This window comes from Phaseolus vulgaris, chromosome 1 (genome assembly GCF_051622355.1).
Source record: "Phaseolus vulgaris cultivar YP4 chromosome 1, ASM5162235v1, whole genome shotgun sequence".
Lineage (NCBI taxonomy): Eukaryota > Viridiplantae > Streptophyta > Magnoliopsida > Fabales > Fabaceae > Phaseolus > Phaseolus vulgaris.
The window spans coordinates 2,369,306-2,395,845 of record NC_143498.1 but is presented as its reverse complement, the minus strand read 5'-3'; the positions used below and the strand labels follow the sequence as shown (position 1 = coordinate 2,395,845).

Genomic DNA, 26,540 nt, shown 5'->3' with positions numbered 1-26,540 from the left:
CTATGATTCATGAGCAGTTTTCGTCTTTTAATATTTTTCTTTTACTTCAATTTAATCTCTTAATTTTTTTAAATTATCACAATCAATTTTTCAACAAATTTAAATTATACAAATAGTCTAAAATCCCAATTCAGTTTTTTTTAAAAAAAATTAATCTCACTTCCTTGTTTCACCAAATTTCTAAAAGTTTAACCATTCAAATAACTTCATACTTCAAATTCACCTTAAACTTCCAATTATTCTAATTAAAAGAAAAAAAAAGTTGTTTAAAGGCTTTTAACCTATATATTATTATTTTTATCTCTATTGTTAGTTAACCTAAATCTCATTACAAATCAGTTAGTATTAGTCTTATATTATTGTTAGTTAAAATAAATCTTATTATAAATGAATTAGTTAGTATTAGTATTTAATACTAATTAGATACCAATTTAAAAACTATTTCGTAAATTTTTATTAATAATAGAAACCACTTTAAATATAAATAATTTTTTAATCTCTAAATTAGTATTTAATTTAGTTAATATAGTGATTAATTATTTTTTGTCTCTAAATTTGGTTGTTATTCAATGAATTTCTTATAGTAAATCTCAATGGTTAAAAAAATGGATTTGCTAGATGAAAGATGCCTATAAAAACTCCTTCATGCATATCATTTCACATTGAAGGAAGAATATGGTAATAGTACAAATCATAGTGACACTTGTGGTTATGGTTGTTGATGTGTTATAGAAGAAGAAAATTGCATATATCAGAGACTTAAGGCCTCCACAAAGTTTTCTGTGCACACAAGATACCCTCCTTATCCTGAGCAAAAGTCATCCTAATCTCCCACTGCATACTTTTCAATATTTCTTCCAATGGATTCAAAATTTCAACTTTGTCACGTATAATTGTCCAACCTCCTGGTCTTAGTATACGGTCCATCTCAACAACAATGGACACAGGTTGCTTGCACCTGCAAAATCATTGTTTCAAGAACATGCATTGATCTTAAGCATGTAGTTTAATGTCAAGTTGCATAATGATACTTAACATAAAAGTTTTATAAAAAAAAACATGTAGTTTAACACTAAAATTGTAACAATGAACACAAGCTGCTTGCATCTGCAAAAGAATTGTTTCAACTTTCAAGAACATGCAGTGATCTTAAGCATGTAGTTTAACACTAAAATTGTAATATGTAATTCTAATCTCACTACAATCTCAAGAACTTAACCATTTAATGCCACATTAAATTGGTGACACTCACTGTTATACATTTAAAAAATCATAAGTAGTGGTTATCTCATCATGTGACTTGTTTTAGTATTTGCCCTTTTATAGTATCATATCAGTACATGATATGATAATTCTAAAAGGATGAGAATCAAGGAAAAAAAGATAACAAGAACCAGAACAAAAGTCCTTAAGTTTTATATGAAGTAAAAACATACTTGAACCTTCTAACTTTACTATAATCAGCAATAACAGAACTATTTAATGTCATACTTGAACCTTATCAGCAACAACACAACTATTTAATGTCATACTTGAACCTTCTAACTTTACTATAATCAGCAAGAACAGAACTATTTAATGTCATGAAAGAGCATCGAGGAAAAAAACATACATAGAATAATGTTAAGACATTATCCAACAATACCTGTTTTTGAGCCGTGAGAACAAATGATCAGCATGCAAAAGGTCATATGTTCTTGGATAAGTGCCAAATGACTCACACCAATCATGGTATATACCAATAAGTCCACGTTCAAAAATGATGGGAAGTGTATCAGGTGCATGAACAGGCACTACATTCATCACCCAGACCTTTTGTTGAGAGAGAGCTACAGCCAATCTGAATTTAGAAGGGAGAATTGTTAATTTACTTTTTTACCAGTGTTTCTAATGTATGTAGGAAATCATGCAATGAACAAAAATTACATGTGCATTAAATATGTATCAGAGAAAAATGCAGCTCACTCATTGATGCAAGGAACTTATCCATGATACAAGGACTTTCAAATTGAGTACAAAATTCAAACTGGTTTTCTGGCATACCCTCCATAGATGGATTTCATGTCCATTACATTCCGGATACTTGTCCAGTTAATGCCCAATCCACTGATATATGACTTATTAACAACAGCATTCCAGTGATTGGTGTCTGCAACCACTTTCTCTTTGTTGTTCACCCAATCAGGATAGGTTTCGAGCCTCGCCGGCCATTCCTCAGGCCACTCTGCCCCATGTTGTTCAATTCCAGATGGAATGGGGTGCAAACAAGTCTTCATGGGAACATACCTATTCAAAGAACATTGAAAATTTACCAACTAATGAATGAGATTAATCTGATTAGAAATAAGCTACACCGTGTGATGAACTCAAGCAGCTAAATGCAGTACACAAAGATTCACAAACACACAAATGATTAGTTTGGTTTGAAGTATCCCCGGCATATAAAGTCTCAACATAATGTTCAATCATAATCTTTTTTTTTCCTAGTTTTGTTTGGAAGCTCAAATGATCAATTCAAAGTTCTAACCATAAATATAGTACATACATAACCAAACAAGTAACAGCCAATTCTAATCACCAGCTGCACCACCATACTAATGTGTGATTGTATTTCATTACTAGATCAAGGAAACTCTGGTAACAAAAACTAACGCAGTAAAATCAGGTTAGCATGCTGAAGATAAATACAAGTCTACATTCACCAATAAAAATTTGTAACTGGGAAAATATTGTAGAAAGCAAAGACATACTGCTAGAAGATCAATTTAGCAAAATAATATTTACAGTAGGATACCAGACTGCATCAGGATTTTCATTTTCTTTGCAAAGCGGTGGAATCTTCTTCCTCCTCAGTTGGTATATGTCATTTCCTTCAGGCTTCTGATATATTTTAACTCCAACTTCGCCAACATCATCACTTTTGTGAGCCAGAACATTCCAACAAATAGATGCAGTCAATGTTGTCATGGCTGGAGGAGAAAAGATAAATAACTGTCACTTGTACGACAATTCAGTTGTCATGATGTAACAATACAGAGCAAGGTTAATATCTACACAAAGCATTGCTATGTTAATTCAAAATTTTACCTAATTTTATATAATATAAATTTGAAATGTGTACTTAATTGTTACCATTTTGATCATGGTTTAACATGACCAAACCAATAATGGATCCGTTTTTAATACTAATAAATTAATTAATATCCTGCTTCAGTTTTTCTCAAACAAGAATTTATGATAATAATTATTAATTGATAAGAAACTGAATTTCTTTATGTCATCTGTGAAGGCACATATGAATGAAGCATGAGACCAAACCTTCTTCTTCTTCAATACTGTCATGTTTAGTTGACATAATAAAGTATCCACCAGGTCTAAGAATCCTATTCATCTCCAACAGAAGTTTTCCACCTGAAAAAGTGGGAAATTTCAACCTGTTCTTGTAACAAAATACATGTAATTTGGAGAACTATTTCAGAAAACAAGAAACTGAAGACAGGAACACAAACCGTTGGTATGCCAAGGTATGCTGCAACCTGCACAATGTATAGCATCAAAAACTTGACTTGGAAAAGGAAGCCTCCTTCTATTGAAAGGACTAATCACTGCTGGAAAACCCCGTTCAAGTGCCACCTGAGCCACGTCCACAAGGTCATTCTTCAATCCTAGTGATAATGTTAAAACTTCCTTATCAAGGAGCGCAGCTGCAAAGCTCGAATCTGTACATCCAATGTCCAGGACAACACGAATGTTTTTACCCCATTCAATGTCTGGTACCATCTATAAAGTTCAGAATGAGTATCAAAATGTTTCCAAGACGACATACATAATAAAGAGTAACAAAAAAATATTTTTAGTTGAAACTTGTAAGCTAGTATAAACAAGTATTAATATTACCATCACAATGCAATTATAGAATATACAGAGAAATATAAGTTGTGCAAATAAAACCAAGCGCTGAAAATGGCTGTGACAAAGAAAGCCCTAAAAGTATTCAATAACTTGTTGAACAAACCATAACAATACAATCCTAGAAATTTCAGTGTCATATATACATTTTCAACTTATTGTATCTATAGTTAAGATATATAGTTCAGCCTTCTTGATGATTGGCATAACTTAACTCTTTCATTCTGCAATCTCAATCTATATTTTTTTATTTATTTAAAGGGTTTATTTATGTTAATATAAAGTAAAAGAGATATGGATTAATCCCTTGTGTATAATGAACACATAGGGTTATGTATTTATAGATATGAATCATACAAAATATATGGGCTAAGTCCATTACATTTAACACTCCCCCTCAAGTTGGTACATATAAATCGTATGTACCAAGCTTATTACAAATATAACCAATTATAGGTTCCAGTAAAGATTTAGTGAAAATATTTGCTAATTGATCATTCGAATTAACTTGATGTCTCCAGATACAGTATTTTCCTGAATAAAATGGTAAGCAATCTCAAAATGTTTGGTCCTTCCATGAAGGATGAGATTTGAGTTAATATGAAGAGTAGCCTAAGTATCTCATATAATTGTTATTTGAGTGACATCTCCAAATTGCATTTCTTTAAGTAATTGTTTAAGCCAAATAAGCTCACAAGTAGATCAGGTATTATAGAAAAGAATAGCTCAGGTTCTTCCAGGGACCAGAATCCTCCCAACAATATATTTCCCATACCCCTCCTTCTCTCCCATGTATCTTTTAATACAAACCTCCTTTACTCTCTACTGACATGTTAATTATTTTTAATACAAACCTCCTTTTAACTAACATCAAAGGGCATTATTCCCATTTCCCTTATTTCTTCTCTCATAAACCTTTGTAACAAAGGGTCGCCTCCTATCAGACTTTCAAGCATAACACTTTGAACATAAGTGTTAAACTTACTGAACTAGCCAGTCTCAAAATCATCTAACTACATGAAACACACACCATATGAATTTGCTAGTGTTAAAAGGAGAGACCTACTATAACTAGTAATTTCACTTAGTTCAGTGTTCTCTCCAAACAGAGAATCCCAGGTACAATGAAAAAATTCAAGTCACCAAGTTACTAGCAAGTTAATCTCTAACGTCACTAAGGTAGTTCTGAGTTTATCATGTATACAAATAAAACTCCAGCAGTCCCTCTTATAGTTTTCATACATGATCAATTCTGTTTGTCCACAATCATGCTTAAGAGGTACCAAACATAACACAACCTAGTAGAAAACTTACCTCTTCAATGGACTCAAGATAGTGATGAATCCCTCCCTTGAACTCAGATTGGTTTTGGGGAAAAGTAAGATACTCTTCAGACTCCATCAACCAACTATGCCTTTTTATGTAAGCAGCTAGTTTCGGGTGTGCAACATTCTTATACAATATCTGCACTGACACAAGATGTTACCATGAGAAATTCCGTCCCAATTTGAATAAATTTCTGAAGAAACACGAATAAGACAAAAAAAAATCAATCTTTTGGTACGAATTAAAATCAACTTGTAACTTTTCCATAAGCTACCTTATCTAATTTCTGCATAAACACCTATGAACTTATAACGGATATCTTGTAACTCAAAAACCAAATACTTATCTCAATTCAAAAGCTCACATAACCAAGAAGTAATCCAAACTAGGATTTTATGGGTTTTTCATATACCTTCAATTTGCTCTCAGGCCAAGGCAGTGGAAATCCATACCCTTCATGAGGAAGAGGAACCAGACACATAAGGGGTGTCCTAGGACAACTCCTCTCTGTGTGCCGGTAGCTTGTTACTTTGCCACCACCAACTTCAATATCAATGCAGGGAATGTAATTATGTTTGCTTCTAGTACTACACAATTTCCAGCTATAGCTAGCATTTGGATCAAACAAGGGTCCTGTGATCTTTCCCTTGCTTTTTTTTCTCAACTCCTCCACATCCTCCACCACCTCGGAACCATCCTTATCCACGGATTCAGCCAAATCACTGCCACCATCAGCATCCACATCCACTTCACTCTCATGATCCACTTTCTCTTCTTCACCCTCCACCTCCACTTCCTCTTTCTCGTTCTCTTTCTCTTTCTCTTTCTCTTCCACATGTTGGGGTTGAGGATCCTCTAACCCTTGATGATTCCCTTTCTCCTTGTCCTCCTCATGCACGTGTTTCTTCTCTTTCTTGCTGTCCTTTCCCTTGTGTTGTTCAGAGTGAGGACGCGTGGCAGAAGAGTGAGAAGACCCGTTACCGTTACTCTTACTCTTTTTCTCACTCCCCCCACCCTTTTTAGAATCATCTCTCAACTTTTGCGGCTTGTGAGAAGAAGAGGACACGGGTTCCGCAATGTCCTCAAAACTCTCCCTTTGGGAAGTGACAGAGGAAGAAGAAGAAGAAAACACTCCCCACACAAAGATGAAACAGAGACCCAATACAGTCACAGCTGCCATCTTCACCCACAACCCATGAGGGCGTTTCGCCTGCCGAACCAACCGAGCTATGGCCATACTTCAATCCAGAAAACCAAAATTTGAAACCCAATTATCGATGTAAGCTCTTCGAACTACCACCACCCTCCTTGATCTAAGCCTATCGGTCCAACAAATGAAAATGTGAAGAGTGAAACAACGGAAATCGATAACTCTTGTTCAAATCTGAGAAGTGAAATGAAGAGGTTTAGGTGGGGTGGCCCTTATGGAAGAAATGATGTCTGTTTCAGAGTGAAGAATGGGAAAGTAAAAAACTTTGAGAAAGGGGAAGCGTGGGAATGGTTATTGTGGGAAACGAGAGTTAAAGAGACAAAAGGGGTTCGAAGTAGCGTCAGTGGTTGAGGTATCATGGTTAGGCAATGGACATGTTCCTCGGAGCTTCGATCCGTATGAGGTTTGGTGCAGAAAAAACACAGTAGATTATACGTAGTCAGCGATTAATCAACAACGGTATTTACCAGTGTGCTAAAACACTATTATTAATAATAATTACAACAACTATAATAATTATTATTATTTCTCAAAAGAAAACAAAATGTTCTGTTCTTACTTGAATTTTAGACATTATCTTTGATGAGAAAAAAAAAATCTTTTATCTCTTTAGACGTGAAGTGTTTTGAGGGCATTAATGATGAATTATCTTAATCAGGATAAGAGAGAATGTAAGAATATTAATACTAAATTCAACAAGTGAACAAGAAAATGGTTAAAAGTAAATTAATATAAGTATTGAATAGGTGAGTTAAAGTGAATATCTCTTTTTACGAAAACGTTATTGTATAAAAAAAAATTATCTTTTAGTTGAAGGATATAAGCATGTTGTAACTAAATAATATATTGGAAATATGATAATAGATAGTGAAGTTGTTAATCTTTATTTTAAAGTTGTAATTGACTAATTTGTCAACAATAAATAATTTATAATATATTTAAGCCTTCAAGTTAAGAATTTGAGTAAAAAGTAATGTTGACAAATAGATGATTTATTTGAATTGATATTTTTTTATCACGATTAAAAACATTTGAACGATTTTTAAGTGATTGATTTTTATATGAGTAAGTAAAAGTAAACTTGAAATTTGAAATAACATTTGTAACATTTTAAGGTGTTATAGAGTGTTTTGTTTCAAGTTCATTTTGTAATTGTTGGATATATTCATATATTATTACTTATGAGTAATCATTTGCTAGACAAAATTAAATGCTTTTAGTTTTTAGTGAGGGTTTTGCATGATCATGAACTAACAAGATTATAGGATAGCCAATGTTTTGCTTTGTGTCTTAAAACATCGTATAACTTAATGAGTAATATTTGAATGTGAATTTTGTTTGAAACATTCTCTTTGAAGCTTTTGCATTCTATGCTTATTCTTATTTGTCATTTTTTTTCCATATCTTATATTTTACAATGAAAACTATAAGTATGTCATTCCTTCCACCACCTTTATTAGCATGTCAAGTTCATCTTGAGGCTTAGATGATGAGGTTTTTTATCATGAAAAACCATAGTTGCTAGGAAGAAGATTTTATTAGTGACAAGTCAATGGTTTTGGTTTTCGATGAAAGCATAGTGGAAATATTAAGAAATGGACTTTAAGTCTAATTCAACTTCATAAAATTGACTTATAATGTGAGGTTTGCATCTATTTATACAATATAAAATATCAGTAACTTTAATCGAACATGTGATCTCTAACGGGGAGAAAACACCATTATACTTGTAGATGACAATAAAGTCTTTTGATTCCTCTAAGGATAAGAGGAAAACCCCCCACATTGAACTTAAAAATATTTTAAACACAAGGAAAATTTCTAAGGTCAGTCCTACTAACAATAGGAGAAGTTGAAAAGATAAGTATCTTTCTATTATCATCTCAGAATACACTTGGATAATTGGGTTGTTGAATTCATTCCTCCAAGTACATAACTTCTATGTCAGTACTAAGTATCTACCAAGACATCAACATAATTTGATCTAACCAAATAGACCTTATTGTTGTTGAGGAGTAATAGACAGCAAATAAGGTATATATGAAGGCACATGTTAATGGGGATGAATGACTTTATCATCATGTATAATATTGGTTCTATTTCTTACTTGTTAATTGTAGTATACTTTGAGATTAGTTGCATTTTGAGTCTCCATTGACCTCTATTTGGTTTTGGTGGACATTGTTGAGTTCTCTCTAAACAAGTTCATTCTTTTGAAAATGTGTTCTCTGACACAAGTATTGTGCTTGCTAATAGCTCTTCTTCTCACATATTTTTCATGAGTTTGAGTTGTTTCTTGGATCTCATTGCTCATATCTAGTTGGACTCTTAGGTTTCCATTGTTATGGGTGTTGTGGAATTAATGTTGTCTCCAAAGGCTTCACCCAACTCTCTATCAGTATCTCATAACATTTAATGTGCTATGAAAGTTACAAAGGTGGTTCCTTCATTGAGATCTGCCATGGTAATGAATCTCTACAATGTGTGAGGTGTCTCTTTGTTTGGAGTAGTTCAATCCATGAGATTCAGTGTTTAATTTTGAGCTGTTAGAAAAAACTACTTAAATCCTTTGTTCATAAATTGTCTGTCATTGTAGTTACAACCACTCATGGTACTCCACAACAAGATGAAATGCCAGTATTCAATAAGGCCTATCCATGGTAGATAGCAATCAACAGAACAAACCCAAAAACATCTCTCTTTCTCCTCCACTTCTTCTGACACTGCCCCTTCTTCTTCTCCCAGCCACCAAACTCTTTTTCTCAATACTACTAAACAACACAAGTAGTTAAAATAACTAACTAGCAGAGGCACAAAAAAGGACATGCTACCCTGCAGTGCCTTACAATGAAGCAAAAAACGGTTACACTATAAATAAAGGCCATTGAGAAGAAACTGCATTACCAACTTGCTGTATAATGTCTTAAGTTAGTTATTATTGCAGTATAAATGACAGAATATACAAAATAACTAAATTTTCAAATTCAATATCAAGGCCTCTTGCTAAACCCTTTGGAAGGTTGTAGGAACGTATTGGCATATAAATATAATAAAACTAGAAATTGTTAGGCATCCATTTGTGAGTTTGAGTCCCACTCCTAGATATATAATGAATAAAATGAGTGAGCTCGTGCGTGGGACAATATATTATGGATGGTTCGATAATGGCCCGATAGCGGGTGGTCCGGTAAGGTCAACAAACAAATCGTTAGGATAGTATCAAAATTACTCTGATACCATATTAAAAAGTAGATTTTAAGCCTAATTCAACCTCATAAAACTAACTTATGAGTTGAGATTTGCACCTACTTATATACTATGAAATGCTCTAATTTCTAGTTAATGTTGGATCTCCAACAGTCATATATAAAGAAAAATACTTACAAATTTATTATCTTAAAGTTTTGGATTGGAGGTGGTGTTATCGAGTCAAGTGTATCCCCATTGAAAGAATCATGTGAAATAGTACATGAAACACAACAACTATGAGCTGACATCTTTCTGTTATTTCTGTTACATCTCCCCTGTTATATACACCAAATAACAAGCAATATTGTTTTCCATTTCTTTTACAAGTTCTGAATTTATTTTACAAGTTTTGATCATTTTTCTTTAGTAGGAAGATTAAGTCACTGATGTTGAGATTCATTGATTGAAGGTGTTTGATACACAGAGTTTTATTACACCGAAATTACAAAATTGTCTCCTTCCTTCGTATAAGCTAAGTGTGGGATTACAATTTATCAGTAACTCATTCAACCATTCAAAATGTATAAACTTGTTTACAAAACAACGTAATTTACAATTTACAGTTTCATAGGTCCAAATCATGAAGACTGGTTATCAGAACTCTCTGCTCATCAGGAAAAATTTGACTCCCTTTGGTGTCTGCTTTGCAACAGGAAACTGCTCTTTCGGTTTTCTTTTTTCTGTCAATATGACTGTAAACTCGTTGTTGGGGTGTTAGTGAGAGATAGCAGACTAATTGCTGCTAAATCATACCTTAATATCATACCAATGTGTAAAGAACATATTAGTAAACTATGCTTATTAATATTGCATTTTTCCACTTTCCAAATCATACAAAATATATCTCAGTGGATGGTAATTCGTTTAATGAGCTTGTCTAATGTGTATGATGCGGGTTGAGCATTGTTCTAACTTGGCATTCTTCTGACAAGTACTACTGACACTTGAAGATTTTATGCTGCATGAGTTCAACTGCTATAAGAATTAAAATAGATGCTAGTTGGACAACGATTCCTGTCATATGAAGCTCGGACATTTCTCTTAAATGGTGTATCCATGTCAGAGACACACGGATAGTTAAAATGTTCAATTCAAAAAACATTTGTTGGATTTTTAACAATTCTAGCACGATTCTAATACAATTTAAAAAAAAATACATTAATTTTCTAAAAACTCAAATTTATTGTATAAATTTTTAGTATGATTGTAAAAATAAGAAACAAATCCTTTTCTGTATCCTACATGTTAGAGATTATATGTATCTCCATATCCGTGTATCAGTGTCTCTGCTAGAGTGTGTCCTTTGTGAAATTGAACCTGGACCCTTCCGAAAGTAGAATGTTTTTTATTGTCAAAGTTGCACAGAACACCTCAAGTAACACATGACTTCCTAGCCAATCTTTTTTCTCTTGTTTGATCAGGGTATACCTTGCCCAAAAGTTAAGACTTAGTTTTTCAAGATACAGATATCCTTTAAAAAACCTATCACAACAATTATTTTTCATACACGGACCAGAAAATAAAACCTCTAAACCACATACGTAAAGAACAAAATTATCTACCAATCATGTCACACTTTTCAACACTTCAAGAGTAGGGCTTATGCCACAGAACTCAATAAGATTTACAATGCTAAATACAAACTGCGAATGGAATGCACGAGTAACACAACCTTTTTTCCACTTCCAATTCCTCGCAGGAATGAAAACCCTCTCATTATCTTACATTTTTTCACACAAATCTTTGCCTAAAAAGGAGGGCTGTTTGAATGAGTAAAAAATATTCAGTTTTTTGGAGCTCTCATATACCAGACATTTCAACAAGACCTCTTAATCTGAGCTTCAGAAAGCAAAAGCTATCACTGGCAGAATCAAGGTTTTCCATTGATTCAAAATGGACCATAATGGATGCTGGGTAGTGACTTTCACAAGCAACTGCTATGGCACCACCAATTATCTGAAAAAGTGGTAAAAAAACCTCACAGACTAAAGAATAACCAAATCTTTCACAAGTGCTTATCTTGCCCCTCCACTCTCCACATCTTGCATGTCCAATGGTTCAGGGAAAATTTCATTGGATGACCTTTTATTGGAAGATGAGTGATCATTTCCACTGCTTTGAGAACCTACTCTTGATTTTTTAGTGTCACTGGTACTCTCTTTGTTTGTATGTGTTATGGCCACAACACTGTCTGATGAGCTGTGTCTCCAGCTACCAAAGAATGCAGTGCTCCAAGATTTCCTAGAAGAGTTTGTTCTCAACCTTGCTGAGCTAACATTTTCTTCTCTCACAATCTTCAATGGATTTTCCAATGCTTTCAGGACATGTCTCATGGGAGGACGTTTGGAAGGCTTGGGATTCAAGCATGCATGAGCCACAATTGCCATGGCCCATACTTCTTCCAATAGGTCCTCATCCACAATCAATTGTGGATCAACAATCTTAGTCACTCGTTCTTTATCATACAGAGTGATGTAAGGCAAGGTTTGATCTAACCACTCTTTTGAAGTGCCATCATCTGACTTGCTCACTTCAATGTTACCGGTGATGAGTTCCAGTAAAATCTTCCCGAAACAGTACACGTCGTAGGTGCATGTCACTGATGATTTACCTGTTCATTTGCACACCATGAAAATAAAATGTTAAGGATTTCTCTTGCAACAGTTTTAAACAACAAAAGGACCATGAATCTTAAAGCCAACATGCTTGAAATAATAGCTCAAATTTCTAATGAGTTGTTTTTATCAGAAAAAACTGATTTTATGAATCTAAAGATTTGTGAGTTATGATTATTTTTCAACAGTTTTTGTTCCATCTTTATATGTGTGTGTATATATATTCTTTTTCTTATATAAATACTAATTTTTGCTGCATTCAAATGTTGATTATAATCAATTGTTGAAATAATTTACTTTTTACAGTTATTTCAAAACATGACAAAGTTTCTGGCTTAATATGAATGGATCAACAATCTGATAAAAAACTAAATAGTCATTGCTAAACCAATTTTACTCACCAGGATCGCCTTCACTAGAAGGTCTGCAAAATCACAAGAAAATCAAGTTAGTTACAACCTTTTCTGGATACAAATATGAACAAGAGAATGAATTTTAATATCAAGAAAATCAGCAATCAGTGATAACTCTGTGAGCTTGCTTGTGTTTTGTGTCCCTTGATTACAAGAAGCATCCTTATCAACAGAATGCAATCTTTTTTATTTACAAATCAATCAATTAGAGACATCAATTTTCGGTCACTTAAGAAGATATGCAAAGTTAAATTAAATAGGTCAAATGCCCAAGACAAAGCAACAAACATACTAATCATAGGTATGATCAAATCATTTTTCTGGCCATTAAAAGCTTCAGTATGTTTATAAATCATCACAGCATCTCTTTGAATTTTTTTATCCATACGAATTTAACACTTCTGCTCAACCAACTGACCTATACCTATACCCCTTTAACAATATCTCTTTGATTTTCATTCATTATAAAACAGTTATGCTCCATCAATTCAAAAACTTACGGTGGCTTGCTGAAAACCCTTGAGATGACTCCCTGTTGAAGATCTCCTTGGGCGGTAACCTGGCTCAAACTTCCAAGTCGCACTTCAAATTTATCATCAAGAAGTATACTGCTAGATTGGACATCCCTTCAAAAATCAAGAGTGTAATTTTAGTAATTTGCAGAACTACAAAAGTTCTTTCACACCTCCTAACTTCACTCATTGTTAACAAGGGCAATGGTAACAACTCAATGCAACGCAATTGTAATATAAAATATAACTACATAAACGTTTGAGTGTTAGCTTTATGCCTATGAAAAAAACAATAAGTCAACTTTTATGTCAATACATCAGTCAACTTAGAAGTTCCATTTCTAACATAGAAGTATATCATTCTAAAATCAAAAGGGCACCATGCTAAAGAAATGAGAATCCAGCATAGCTTTTTTTGACAACATAAACTCAATCAAATTTTGCAGACAAATTCTATTTAGTGGCGTGATCATATTCTTATAACCATAACCATAGTGAGAGAACACTAACAATCTATAATGCTTTTGGCATTACCTGTGGACAAGGGGAGGGCTGCACTCATGTAGGTAAGCTAGGCCTTCAGCAGCTCCTATTGCAATTTTCAATCTCGTGATCCAATCCAGGGACTGCAATTTACCATCTGACTCGTTGACTCTGTGCAAAGAAGTAGCCAAATCTCTATTTGGCATGTACTTGTAAACTATACATTTCTCATTCTCATTGTCCAAGCAGTGGCCCAGGATTGGGACAAATCTTGCATGTGAAACCTTACTTAATAGTCCCAATTCCACGATGTATGATTCTCTCTTAAATAAACTCAAATCTATCCTTTTGACAACCACAGTTGCTCCACCTTCCATGACTCCCAAGAAGAGGACCCCAGAATGGCCATGCTTTATGATATTCGCTTCAGCAAAATTGCCAGTTAAATGGATAATTTTCTCAGAACTAAATGCTTCTCCCACGCCAGTCACAAAATCAGCATCCTTAGGAGGTATAGGGCTTTCCCCTTCCTGAACAGGTCCCTCTTCTTTGGTCCCCCTTTGAACTTCCAAGCTTCTACGATTGTGACGTTGTTTTAGAACCAGCACGAGGACCAATGTCAGCACAGCAATAAAGGCAAGCCCCCCAAATATTCCTACCAGTATGAATACCACCCTTCTGCTGCTCCTGGACTTAGATTCTAGGAATGCAGAGGTTAAATTTCTTGCAACATAAAATTCTTTACACTCTTCCAAATTCCTCTGGTTTGGAGCCATCTGTAGGCAATTTCTATCTAGAATAACGTTACCACCACCTTGCACCTCACCTTCCAAATAATTACTTGACAAATCAATTGTTTTAAACATGTACAGTGAAGTGTTCAGATCTCCATAGAACAAATTGTTTGACAAATTGAACACAGCACCAGCAGAGCTAACATTCCAACTTGTGAAATTTGGCAGTGTCCCAGTGAGGTTGTTACTGGACACATCAAGAAAGCTCAACCTGGGCGTTAGCCTAAGATTATCATGAAGAACGCCATCAAACGAATTCCCTCTGAGAATGAGAACCTCGAGGGCCAAGAGCCGAGAGAAAAACAAATCACCTGGAAACGAACCCGACAGAAAATTCATACTAAGATCAACCTCAACCAACTCAAAAAGGTTACCCAGTTGAGAGGGAATCGACCCAGTAAAAGAATTCCCAGAAAGGTTCAACTTTTGAAGACTCGAAAGTGCACCCAGTTCAGGTGGAACAGACCCAGAAAAATAATTGCCAGAAAGATCAAGCCTTGTGAGATTCCCAAGTTTAGACACAGAAGCAGGCACATAGCCTGAAAGAGAGTTAGCAGAGAGATCAAGAACAGACAACCTTGTGAGGTTCCCAAGCGTTGAAGGCATTCTACCAGTGAGAAAATTCCCTGAAAGCACCAAAACCTTCAACACACTCAACTTCCCAATTGAATAAGGAATCCAACCCGTTATAGAACAAAACCTAAGGTCAAGAACATCCAACACCCTCAGTCTCCCACCCAACCACTCAGGAATAGACCCATTAAGCACAAACCCAGAAGCATTAAACGATTCTAACAGTGTCAAATTCACAAGAGAACCCACTTCAAAACTTGGGTTAACGCTACCCAACCGGGTTCTCCTCAAACCGGACAAGTTTAAACCCACAACTCGACCTTTCCGGCACTGAACTCCGGTCCAGTTCCTGCACGGTTCTGCTTTTATGGGCCAATACTTTGCCCTAATCCCCAACGACGATCGAAGCTCCCTTAACGCGACCCATTCCGGTCTCGAACTCAAACCCATTCCCATTGTTAACCCAAACATTAACAACAACACTGAAACCACACTCTCTGCAATTGCCCCCATTCCCATGAATCCCAAAACTCAAATTCCCTTCTTTATTTCACAAATATCCTCTAGAGTAAAAATTCTGCTCCACTCGACTAGAACTACTATCACTGCAAAAGTTCTCCTTCTGGGTGTTTAAGGCAGAACACAGTGGAATACCAGAACTTGAATTCGGGACTGCTACTTGACCTGTACCAGTTGAACTACTTTACTTCGTCTGCATCATGCATGCACCAGGTTAGTTCAATTCAGCAAATTCTACAAACAACCCAGAATTTTATTTACTTTTTCACTTTTGTTTGTTTACCTGCACACGATGTTGTTCCGCTGTATCTTCTGAACTCCGACACAGCCCACAAAAGGGATCCATCAATGTTTCAATCGGGGAAAATGTCTCTGTTTTTTTATTCCCTCGCACGAGCGTGGATGGAACAAGGCTTTGGCATGTTTAAGGTTGTATGTTTGTGTAATGCTGCGGTGTGTTTTACATGACCAAAAGGGGTGATGGTTCCGAAGCAAAGGTGAGCCTTTTGCAACTAAACATTAAATGGGTGCGAAGAAAATGGATAGTGCATTAATGGTGCCCCCAACGGCCACGAGTCCTGGTTTGTTTCTAACTCACCGAAGATATTAATGAAGGTTTGAGAGAGAGAGAGAAAGGGGTGGGAGTGAAGAAGAGCGTGCCACTGTGTGAGGTTTTCTCTGAAAAAGGTTGAAGTGCGTTAATGGTAGTTATGAAAAGTGTGTGGTGTGTGTGGTTATGGAGGGTGGTTTTGTAAGAAGATTTGAGTGGATTGAGAATTTGGATAATACAAAACGTTACTGTAACACATCAAGGAATTGCAAAACAAAATGATTGTCAATTTGTTGTTAGAAGTTTCGTGGAATTGCATGGCCTTTTTCCTCAGTTGATTTTTCTTTTCTGGTTTCTGCTGTAGACATCAAAATGAGACCCTGAATCACCGTCCACTGAATGCATCATCATATCAATCAAACACTTTTTTTTTATATTTTACTATTTTACAAATTTTATTCAACTGATGAAATTGAACAAAAATAATAATAATTCAATGATAAATGATATGATCAGCGTTCCATCAAATCACAGTTTTATCCTTAAAAGTCTCGGTGAGTTGGAAGAGAAAGGAGTATATGAGGTTCGGACACGTCTTTTAAATAGTGTGTCTATGTCGAACACATATATCGAACATTGATGCTATTCGTAAGTATCGGTGAAGTGTCTATTTAAAAAAATATTTGTTAAAATTTTAACAATTCTAACACGGTTTAACACAATTTTAAAAAAAATATACATTAATTTTTTAAAAACTCAAACTTATTGTATCAATTTTTATTATGATTATAAAAATAAAGAACAAAATTTTTTGAACCACGCATGAAAAAAACAATTTTCTGCTAAAAAAACTAAAACATACTTAGTGCACATAATGTTACAACCACATTCAAAGTATTGTCTATTTTAAAAATTATGTTTCGATTTTATCCTTAACAAACGTCTAAATGAGAATAAAGAATAAATAATATATAAATTATCATTCACTTCAATTTTAAATAAATTAGATAAGAATAAAAAAGAAATAATATATAAATTATCATTCATTTCAATTTCATAATAAGTGCTGAATAAGTTAAGTTAGAATTATATATAGATTATCGAAATAGTCCCTAATCGATATCTAATTTTAAACCATTATTGTTATATAGCAGTCTAAGAAGATTGTTATGACAATTATTAAGAGTAAAAAAAAAAATGGTTGTAGAGAACTTAGTTAGAAGAGTAGGAACAAGTTGTAGTTTGTTGATGTGTGTTCACAGGTAGAATTTTCAAAATGAGAAGAAGAAAGATCACATGAGAACAGAAAGATGGGTCCAAAATCCATAGTTTTATGCAGAAAAAGTGTGAAATTGACGATGGGGCGTTTTGTTTAATGAATTAATAATAATAATGGTTTCTTTGATTTAACTTGTGTTCAATTCAAACTCAGCCTTTCTTATATTCAATGACAACTCAGTTGAGTCTTCATTTATTTTTTAATTATTGAGGTAATAATGCTCATCAAGATTCCATTTCTATTCTAACTATCATCTATATCCTCTCATGCACAAAATATTTTCATAAACTCATTTTTTTTTCAACATTAATACTAAGATAGTAAATAAATTTATATTTTTTATAAAAATATTTTTTAGTATATAAGTGTGTGTAAATTTTACTTTTTAAACTAAGAATTAGACTTTAACTCCACTTTTTCATACGATATCAATTTATTTTGATTATAGTTTGTTGTTATCTATCATATCACTAACTCACTGTCAAAATGTAGGTATGAGAAGGTATAATTTCATTGTAAAGCATTATTATAAAGTTGAGTTAAGTTTGATACCACTTTATAAAATTAATATCTAAAAAATTTATTATTTTATTTTAAAAACAATTATAAAATTATCTGTAATAATAAATAGTTATCTTCAAATAATATATAATCATGACATTTTAAAATTAATAAAAATTAAAATAGTTTTATTTTAATAATCATTATAATATTTCCTTTTTAATTATATTTATCTATAATATGGTTAAGGAGATTCTCTTTTTATAATGTATACAAAGTCTTATTATTTTATTCCAAAAAAAATTAAAATTGAATTAACTAGCAATAATAATAATAACTACGTATGATAAAATTATATAAATTATTTTTTTGTAATTATTTTTTTATGTTTAATAATATTTTTTATTTTCATAATTATTATGAGAAATATATGTTTTATTTAAGTCACTTTTTTTTCTCTTTTAGTTTTGGATTGAATGGCTTACATATAAAATAGTATTCCAAAAATTTATAACTGTTTAATATTTTAAGATAATTCAAAACATTTGAAAACTGAATTACATAAGATTTGACCAAATCAAAGCAAAATATATGTTAATTTAAGTATGAATTTAAATTAATTAAAACAAGAACATAAGTTTGCTAGACCATACTATTCTCATTTGGACTGTTCCTGTGAATGTCAATGGAAGCCTTTTTTTATATTCTTTTAATTTAATCTTTCATTTTTTTTAGTTTTAATTTATTTTTACCATCAAATTTATTGACTAGGGATGCACACAAGTTAGATTTCAACTAATTTATCATAAAATTAAATTTAAAAACTTTGAAAATGCATAATAAAAGCAGATAACTATAAAACTAACTAAAATAAAACAAAGGATTAAAATAATTTTAAAAGTTAAAGTCAACCAAAAAAATTTATTTATGTAGTAATTCTAATATATAATAATATCATTTTGCAATAATGTGAAAGATGAGTGTTGACTCTAAACAACTTTATGAAGATTGCCACTAAAAAAAAGTTGTTACTTTTTTAATGTTTGGACTATTTGTAAAGTATCCCACTTTTAACTAACTAACTTTTTTGTTTAGGGTATTTTTAAACTTTAAATTAAGGAAATCAAATTATTACAAGAGGGTTTAATTTTTTTTTATGCATTTTAAACTGGTTTAACTAATTTTGGAAACTAAAAAAAAATGTTGTTATTTCAATTTTAATTTTTAGAAATTGACTTATTTCTTTTAATACTTGACTTTATCATTCTTTAATCATGTATTTTTTAAAAAAACTTGATTTAATCATACTTTTTAATATGGGTGTCCTCAATAAAAATCCATACAAATTGAATTCGTGTATTTTTTTGAAAGTTGAAACTTTTTTTTTTTTGAGATAAAAGTGTTCTTATATATATAAATCTAAATTCTATAATTTTAATTATTTCTTTATATTTAAATTACTTTTTATTATCAATAAAAAAATATAAAATAATTTTTAAATTGATATATAAAAGAAATTTTAATTATTTATTATTTAATATTTCAAATCAATCTCTATTAATTTTTAGAAAATAATTTAAAATATTAGTAACTAAAATTTTGATAACTAATTTAGATATCAATATAAGAATTATTATATAAACTTTTATTAATAATAGAAAACTGTTTTATATACAAATAATTTTGTAATTTTTAAAATATATTTAATTTAATTAATATGGTAATTAATTATTATTATTTTGAATTTAATTATTATTTAATTATTTATTGCAGTGAAGGATAAATCATGTATTATTAAAAAAAAAACTACCTAAAACAACATGTTCTAATACAACATTTTTTAAAGTTTTAAATCAAATTAAATTATTTAAAATTTTCAATTGAAACACACCATAAATATTTAAAACTGTCTCTAATGGATCTATTATGGACATGATCCTAAATTGAAGGGACAAACTCTTTATTCTATAACACATTTCCTAAAACATTTTTAATTAAAATAATTTTCTTGACAGCACACAATACTCTGTGTTAACTTTTAAATTAGCATTTTTTTTAATTACATGACTCACTTTTTTATAATAATATATTTCCTTATCAACCTTTTTTTTTCACAAAATAATTATATAAAAAATTATAAATATAAAAATTAGGGAAAGTGGTGTATTTGGCCTTGTTGGGCAGCACGTGGCCAAGTGGAAAACTAAAGTATAGTGACTGATAACAGTGTCAGCATCCATTAATGGTCCTTTTGCAAGAAATTGTTATCATTAATTAAGGCCTTCATCAACCCTTTTTATTTTTTTTAATGAAAAATAAATTAAAAATATTTAAATTTATTAAGTATTAAAACTTAATTAAGGAAAATAATATTTTAAAAGACTCGTTTTATATATTTTTTTTTTCTTTCATTTACTTTTTTTTTTAAAAAAAAATCAATAAACCCTTGTCAACTCATTTTATGTCTAATTTTTTAATTCTAAAAAATTCAATCAATACATCTTTTTACTTTCAATTCAAAATCATACTGATAATTAATTATAATTTTTTTACATCATACACTACAGAAAAAAATTCTCAAATTTAGAGATAAAAAATATTAATTATTATATTGACTAAATTAGATTAACAGACTCTAAAAAAATATTAATTATTATATTGACTAAATTAGATTAACAGACTCTAAAAAATATTAATTATTATATTGACTAAATTAGATTAACAGAATCAGTGGATTTTAAATATAATTTTATAAGGTTATGTTTTTATTCATATATTATGAAATGTTTTTTTGTTTTTGTTGATGTTTTATCTTCAAACACATCTTTCTCACACGGAGACCTATAAACTTGTGTGTGAGACTATATATTATAGGTGGTCCGATACAATAGTGAGTGACTTGATAAGTCCAACAAACTTTTGTTAAGATAGACTCTAGATAACTCTAATATCATATTAAAAAATAAGTTTTAAGCGTAACTCAATTTTACAACCATATCTTTCTACAAAAGGTAAGCAAAATCTAAATTTCACACTTTCTATTTATAAGGATAACAAGTTAGAGCATTCAATCTCATCAATAATACATATATTTCTAATTCAAGTGTTTTTTTGTCCTTTTCTAATTTTATTTTATAACGTTTTAGTTGAGTGTTAAAACTAACTTAGTTGTGACGAACATATAAAAGATATTCATCCATTAAATACTTAAACAATTTATCTTATCCTTACTAAAATTGGCTCTTTTCCTATCAAAATCATCTCCAAATAAGTTATAATACAACAAAATTTTCTTAAAAAGATTACAATTTTTTTTTATATGCACACAAGTTTAACATCTACGAGATAAAATAAATAAAAAATATTAAAAAAGGTTAAATTACATTCAAATATTTTTGTTTCAATATTCATGCACTCATTTTTTTTATTTTAATTAATGAAAATATCTTGTGTGGAATGTTGTGTCGGCTGGTGCTTATGGTGGGAAGTGATTCTGTAGAGGAAAACGACCTCAAATCATGCCATTGACTCGTTCCAACTTTTCTTACACCAAAAATCTTTATTGACCAAGTCTTTCCTCCATTATTCATTTTTTATTTCCTTAATAATATCCAAAACTAATGCACATAAATTTATTATCATATTATATTTCTAATAATTATCATCGCTATTTATTAATGAGAAATTAATGTTAATATGCAATTATCTTTAAAAGAAGACTTTTATCCTTCACTTTCTTTTTTTTTGTGAATTTAAAACCTCTTAATTGTTTTTTCAAAATTAATAATATCTATAAAGACTAAATAGATGATCAATCAATCAAAGTTATTGTTAAAACTATAGCTTTTGTATTATATTAAAATAGACTATTGTTCTAGTTAAAAGATTATTGTTCTAGTTAAGAGAACGGTTTCTTACCTAGAGAATGGTTACATATTGTTTGACTTTTTTTTCTCTTTATATTGGATTTTTTTTTTCCTATTCTTTATTGTGTACATTAACACCGTTATCTTTCATATTTGCAAATCATAACTTTCAATATCTTTAACGTAAAGACGAGATCTTTCATTAACTTTCCAAGTTAGAACACGAGTCTTTTTCTTCTAATTACGAGATCGACCCATAACCTACAATTATATTAATACTTATTATTAAAATATAAATTTTAAATTTTACTTAACCTTATAAAATCAGTTTATAAGATAAAATTTACATATACTTGTGTAGTATAAAATGTTGGTATCTTTAGTTGATTGAGATCTTCTATACTTATTATAATTATAATTATAATGATGACTAACCTAAAACAAAGTAATTATATATATATATTAAAAAATTAGTATTAGAGGAAATGGGCACTAATGAGTAGTTCGCACTGAAAAAAAAAAAAGTAGGAATGATTGATTATATGATTGTGATCCTTCAATTATTTAGGTATTGAAAGGTACATTTGTGTGTTTCCTTGTTGCTGAGTAGTTTTTGCAAATATCTCATTTATTTGAGTTTGGTTTTACATGCATACACGTGTGTTCTTCTTATCGATAACCTACGTGTAAGGTATTTGCTTCCACTTTCTCAATATCTTCTTCTCTTTATTTAAATATTAATCAAGTTTTAAATTTTAATATCCCCCTCATGTGGCTTCCAATATTCTAATCATCCCTTTCACAATTCCAAAGGGGTGAGAGAGCTATAGTTTAAATTATAATAAACATTATACATTTTCGAATTATGAACACAAATTTACAAGTTATTGATATAGTTTGTGATTAGAATGTGTTCTATGGTATATAAATTCAATTTATGTTATACAAATAATCTTAGAATCAACTGAAATGTGTGTGTGCATTTTTCATCCTTTTTTTTAATATATATATATATATATATATATATATATATATATATATATATATTCACTTGTTTAGTTTCATGCATTTTGTTTCATCAATTTGTAAAAGTGTTCATAGCAACTTTTAGACTGTTTCTTCCTGCACCTCCATATCTTCTTTTGCCACCTCCATACACAACATGAAAATACATTTGTATCCTTCTTGTGTCATCCTCATAGACTAGTTTATGGATTATATAATCCATAACACATTTGAAAAAAGACTTATGGATTACATAATCCATAAGTTAAATAAGACTTCCGGATTATGTAATTCAGAAAGTAATCATACATATGAAAAAAAGCTTTCGGATTACATAATCCGGAAGCTAATTATAAATTTGAAAAATGTCTTTCAGATTACGTAATCCAGAATATTATAGAGGGACATTTTTTAAAATTCAAAAATATATGGAGGTGAGAGAAGAAGGTATGGAAGTGCAGGAAGAAATAGTCCATCTTTTAAGTCAAAAACAAAACAATGGGCCTAGCCCATCAGCTAAATATGAAAGGGCTATTTTTTCATGCACGATCTAGTTTTGAAATTGAAAATTCAAAATACTTATAAAGGCTGAAAAATTCTTAGTTTTCCTTTGACTTTGATCTTTGGTCAATTTAGGTAGTGTACATGCAAAATGTACTCTCATGTTTAAGTTAGAGGCTTGTTATGAGATATGTGAGTGTAGTAAATATTGTTTATTGTGTACATTTGTCTTGATTAGTGTGTCTATTTATAGGGTCAAACCTCTGACACTAGGTCGAGATTAAGGTAGGTTATCGGATTAATCTTTAGATTTTAGGTAAAATTTCACATCGTGATTATGTTAATCATTTTATTTTAAAAGATCTTTGTGGGGTTTATAAATACTATATCAATCTCGTCATCTGAGGGGTATTCGGTCAATGATCATTATCGATACCCCTCGTAACCGTATGGTATAGAAATAAAATAAAAAAAAGTATATTTTGGAAACTCAATTTTGAAATAAATTTTATGTTTTGGAAATGAAATTCCAGAGTAAAATTGAAAATCAAAATTTCATTCTGAAAAACAAAATCTAAAGACGTATTCCAAAAGAAAGAGATTTCAGAATGTATTTTGATTTGCACCCCTATTATTTAAGGGCTTTTTAGTCATTTCGTTCAAGTATTGAGTGCATGTCACAATTCATTCGGTGCAGGAAGTAATTGATACATGAAATTGGGTGTGGCTCAATGAAGCCCAAGTAGATATATTTGGGTACACTTACTTGTACGTAAATAGAGAGTAGATCGAATTTTTTTCAAGTTTTTTTTTTCCAACTTATTAAGTTTAATTTGATACTTTCTAATATTCTTTATGTGTTTATATATATTAATTTTTTAAACATAAGAAAAATATAAAAAAAACAAATTAGTATATAGTAAAAGTTAAAAATTAATACATTAACATTTTTGTTATTATACCTGTTGGAGCTGAATGAACCAGGTCACTCGTCGACTAACCGTCACTCGGCAACTAATTGGGTGAACTAGGTTAAATTAAATAGCAAATAAAGTATATATGACAAATATGGTAACATCCTACAAATTTGGGTAACACTCCTATAAATCTAGGTTAGATACCTATAAATTCGGGAACTATGAGATAAATCAGCTAATACTCTTTTATTAAAGATACGCATCAGATACGACTCATGAACGAGGTTAACTCTCAACCGAAAACTAAGGAGGGAGTACGAGAACAAAGAAGGAGCAATCGAGGGATAAAAACAATTGTTTCAACCAATTTCAGATATTATCTAGGTCCTATCATACAAATATAGTTATTGAAGTTAAAAAACTCAAGAATGTTTATAATTTTTTTTTTCTTTATATGTTTGTAATGTAGAACTCAAAGTGACATTTGAATTTAAAAAACAAAAACTACTTCTATAGAATTTGCAAGTGCAACATGAGATGATTAGGGGATAAAAGTATTTGGCACCATGCTCTTGTTCTATTTATGGCTTGCCTTATATTGAGAATATATTGCAAAAATGACATCCAATAAGTACAACAAGGTGCCAGAATATATCTCATCATCTATCAAATTTAATTCAGTCCTTTATATTCGAATCTAAAGTATGAAGTATCAAACTATCACTTCTTATCACAATATAAGATTCTACTCATCTATCACAACCTGGCAGAATATATATACATACATATATATACATACATTTATCTTTTTAGGAGTTTTTCACCTCTCACTGAAACACAAATTAATGTTATGTTATGGTGATAAAAGAGAACTGATATGAATTATGTGTTTAAAGTTAGAACTAAATTATATATTATTTAATGATTTTTTTTGCTGTGATGTGACAGTCATATTATTCAACAAAACGAAAGCAAAAATATACAACTAGTCTTCATTCCTTATTGCTCTAGAAAATTTGTAGGAATTTCTGCATCAGAATTTTTTCTTTTGGGCATGTGACTTTATGTCTCTTCTTTTAAAAAAATTCAATATTCCAGCAGAAAGTTATGATTTGCTAAAACTTGATGCCCAGGTAAAAAAAGAATTGATTGAAACCTGCTTGCTGGTGTAGTAAAAAAAGCAGGCATAGTACATGTAAGAAAAAGTGTGAAGTGAAAATATGAAAATTGAGAGTCTGAAATAACATTTTTGGAATAATTTTTTGGAGCAATTCTCTTTGACTAGTGTGAGACAAAGCATAAAGACCTTGGAATCAGAACATGGATCTCCCAATCTGCGGTTACAAATGAGTGGTGTGGTCCCAATTCCAACTTGTATAAAGCTTGTGAAGTAGAAACTGATAAATCCAGCTTGGGATATACGTGGATGATAAGGATTCCAAATGTATCAGCATCTCATCACTTCCACCTTCATTTTTGTCTTCAGAAAATCAATTTGTTTAGTCTCCAAGAACACTGATGGTGCTTCCAGGGATTAAATTCACTCACCAGTTGACAAGCCTAGTTATATATTCCATGCATAATGTAGGCTTAGACAAAGTAGCACGAGTCTAAAGATATAACAGATTCTGTTCTTCCTCTCATAACTTTCTTTTGCTGTCACATTCATTCCATGTAATTGACTGATGCAGTGTAATGCAGCAATGTTTTACAGTTTGCATACTAACCATGTTATTGGAAATCTCACGTCGACTAAAAATAAGATCAGTTTATAGTATATAAGTGATTGCTAATTTGATATTAGAAACCGGTTTTGTAAGGTTTAGTTATATTTAAAGTACATTTCTTAAGAAGATGGTATCAGAATCTATCATAGTAAAAACTTTGTTAGACCTATCAGATCACTCATCAAATATTGTTCTACGTACGAGTTGGTTGGATAAGGTAATTTAACCTTACTTTTACTAGTCAAAACTTGTTATTGGTTATTTATAATTAGGATTTAAGCATAGTTTCCTTTTCAAATAACATGTTTGATAAAATCCATTACATTGATCTTGTTATAAGCTAACTTTTGAAGTTGGATTAAATCTATACATAAAGTCTGCATTATTAAGCTTACAACCATTTTTTTCATTATGTGGCTAAAGTAATATAAGCAAATAAGAGTATCTCATATTTCATGATTTAGCCTTTTTCACATAGCCCTTGTTTCATGAACTAGCTTTTTGGACAGAATTAAGTAAAAACTGAAATTTGAAAGAGATAAGGTGCAATTGGCTAGAGTTCATCCATGCCCTCCAAACCAAGCTTCAAGA

The 26,540-nt window shown here is 31.2% G+C and overlaps 2 protein-coding genes across 3 annotated transcripts; both read right to left on the bottom strand.

The window, feature by feature from the left end:
* Positions 1-626: 626 nt before the first annotated feature.
* LOC150029454 (S-adenosyl-L-methionine-dependent methyltransferases superfamily protein) lies at positions 627-6,902 on the bottom strand. Of its 2 annotated transcripts, none has more exons than XR_016516363.1 (8): positions 5,648-6,902; positions 5,224-5,373; positions 3,510-3,780; positions 3,319-3,411; positions 2,795-2,969; positions 1,927-2,286; positions 1,646-1,840; positions 627-958 (listed from the first exon to the last, which is right to left on the bottom strand). XR_016516363.1 is itself a non-coding variant. In XM_090296611.1 (8 exons), exons 1-8 carry the CDS (start codon positions 6,470-6,472, stop codon positions 760-762), a joined length of 2,151 nt encoding a protein of 716 aa, XP_090152737.1. In that variant the 5' UTR covers positions 6,473-6,902; the 3' UTR covers positions 627-759. The 2 variants fall into 2 exon arrangements, 1 of the variants encoding a protein (XP_090152737.1); XM_090296611.1 differs by having other exon boundaries at positions 2,044-2,286.
* Positions 6,903-11,236: 4,334 nt separating this feature from the next.
* Positions 11,237-16,554, bottom strand: LOC137816413 (putative LRR receptor-like serine/threonine-protein kinase At2g16250). Its single transcript, XM_068619537.2, has 5 exons — positions 15,887-16,554; positions 13,769-15,796; positions 13,223-13,348; positions 12,711-12,733; positions 11,237-12,305 (listed from the first exon to the last, which is right to left on the bottom strand). The coding sequence occupies exons 2-5, from the start codon at positions 15,601-15,603 to the stop codon at positions 11,710-11,712; spliced, it is 2,580 nt and encodes an 859-aa protein (XP_068475638.1). The 5' UTR covers positions 15,604-15,796; positions 15,887-16,554; the 3' UTR covers positions 11,237-11,709.
* Between the last annotated feature and the right edge of the window lie 9,986 nt (positions 16,555-26,540).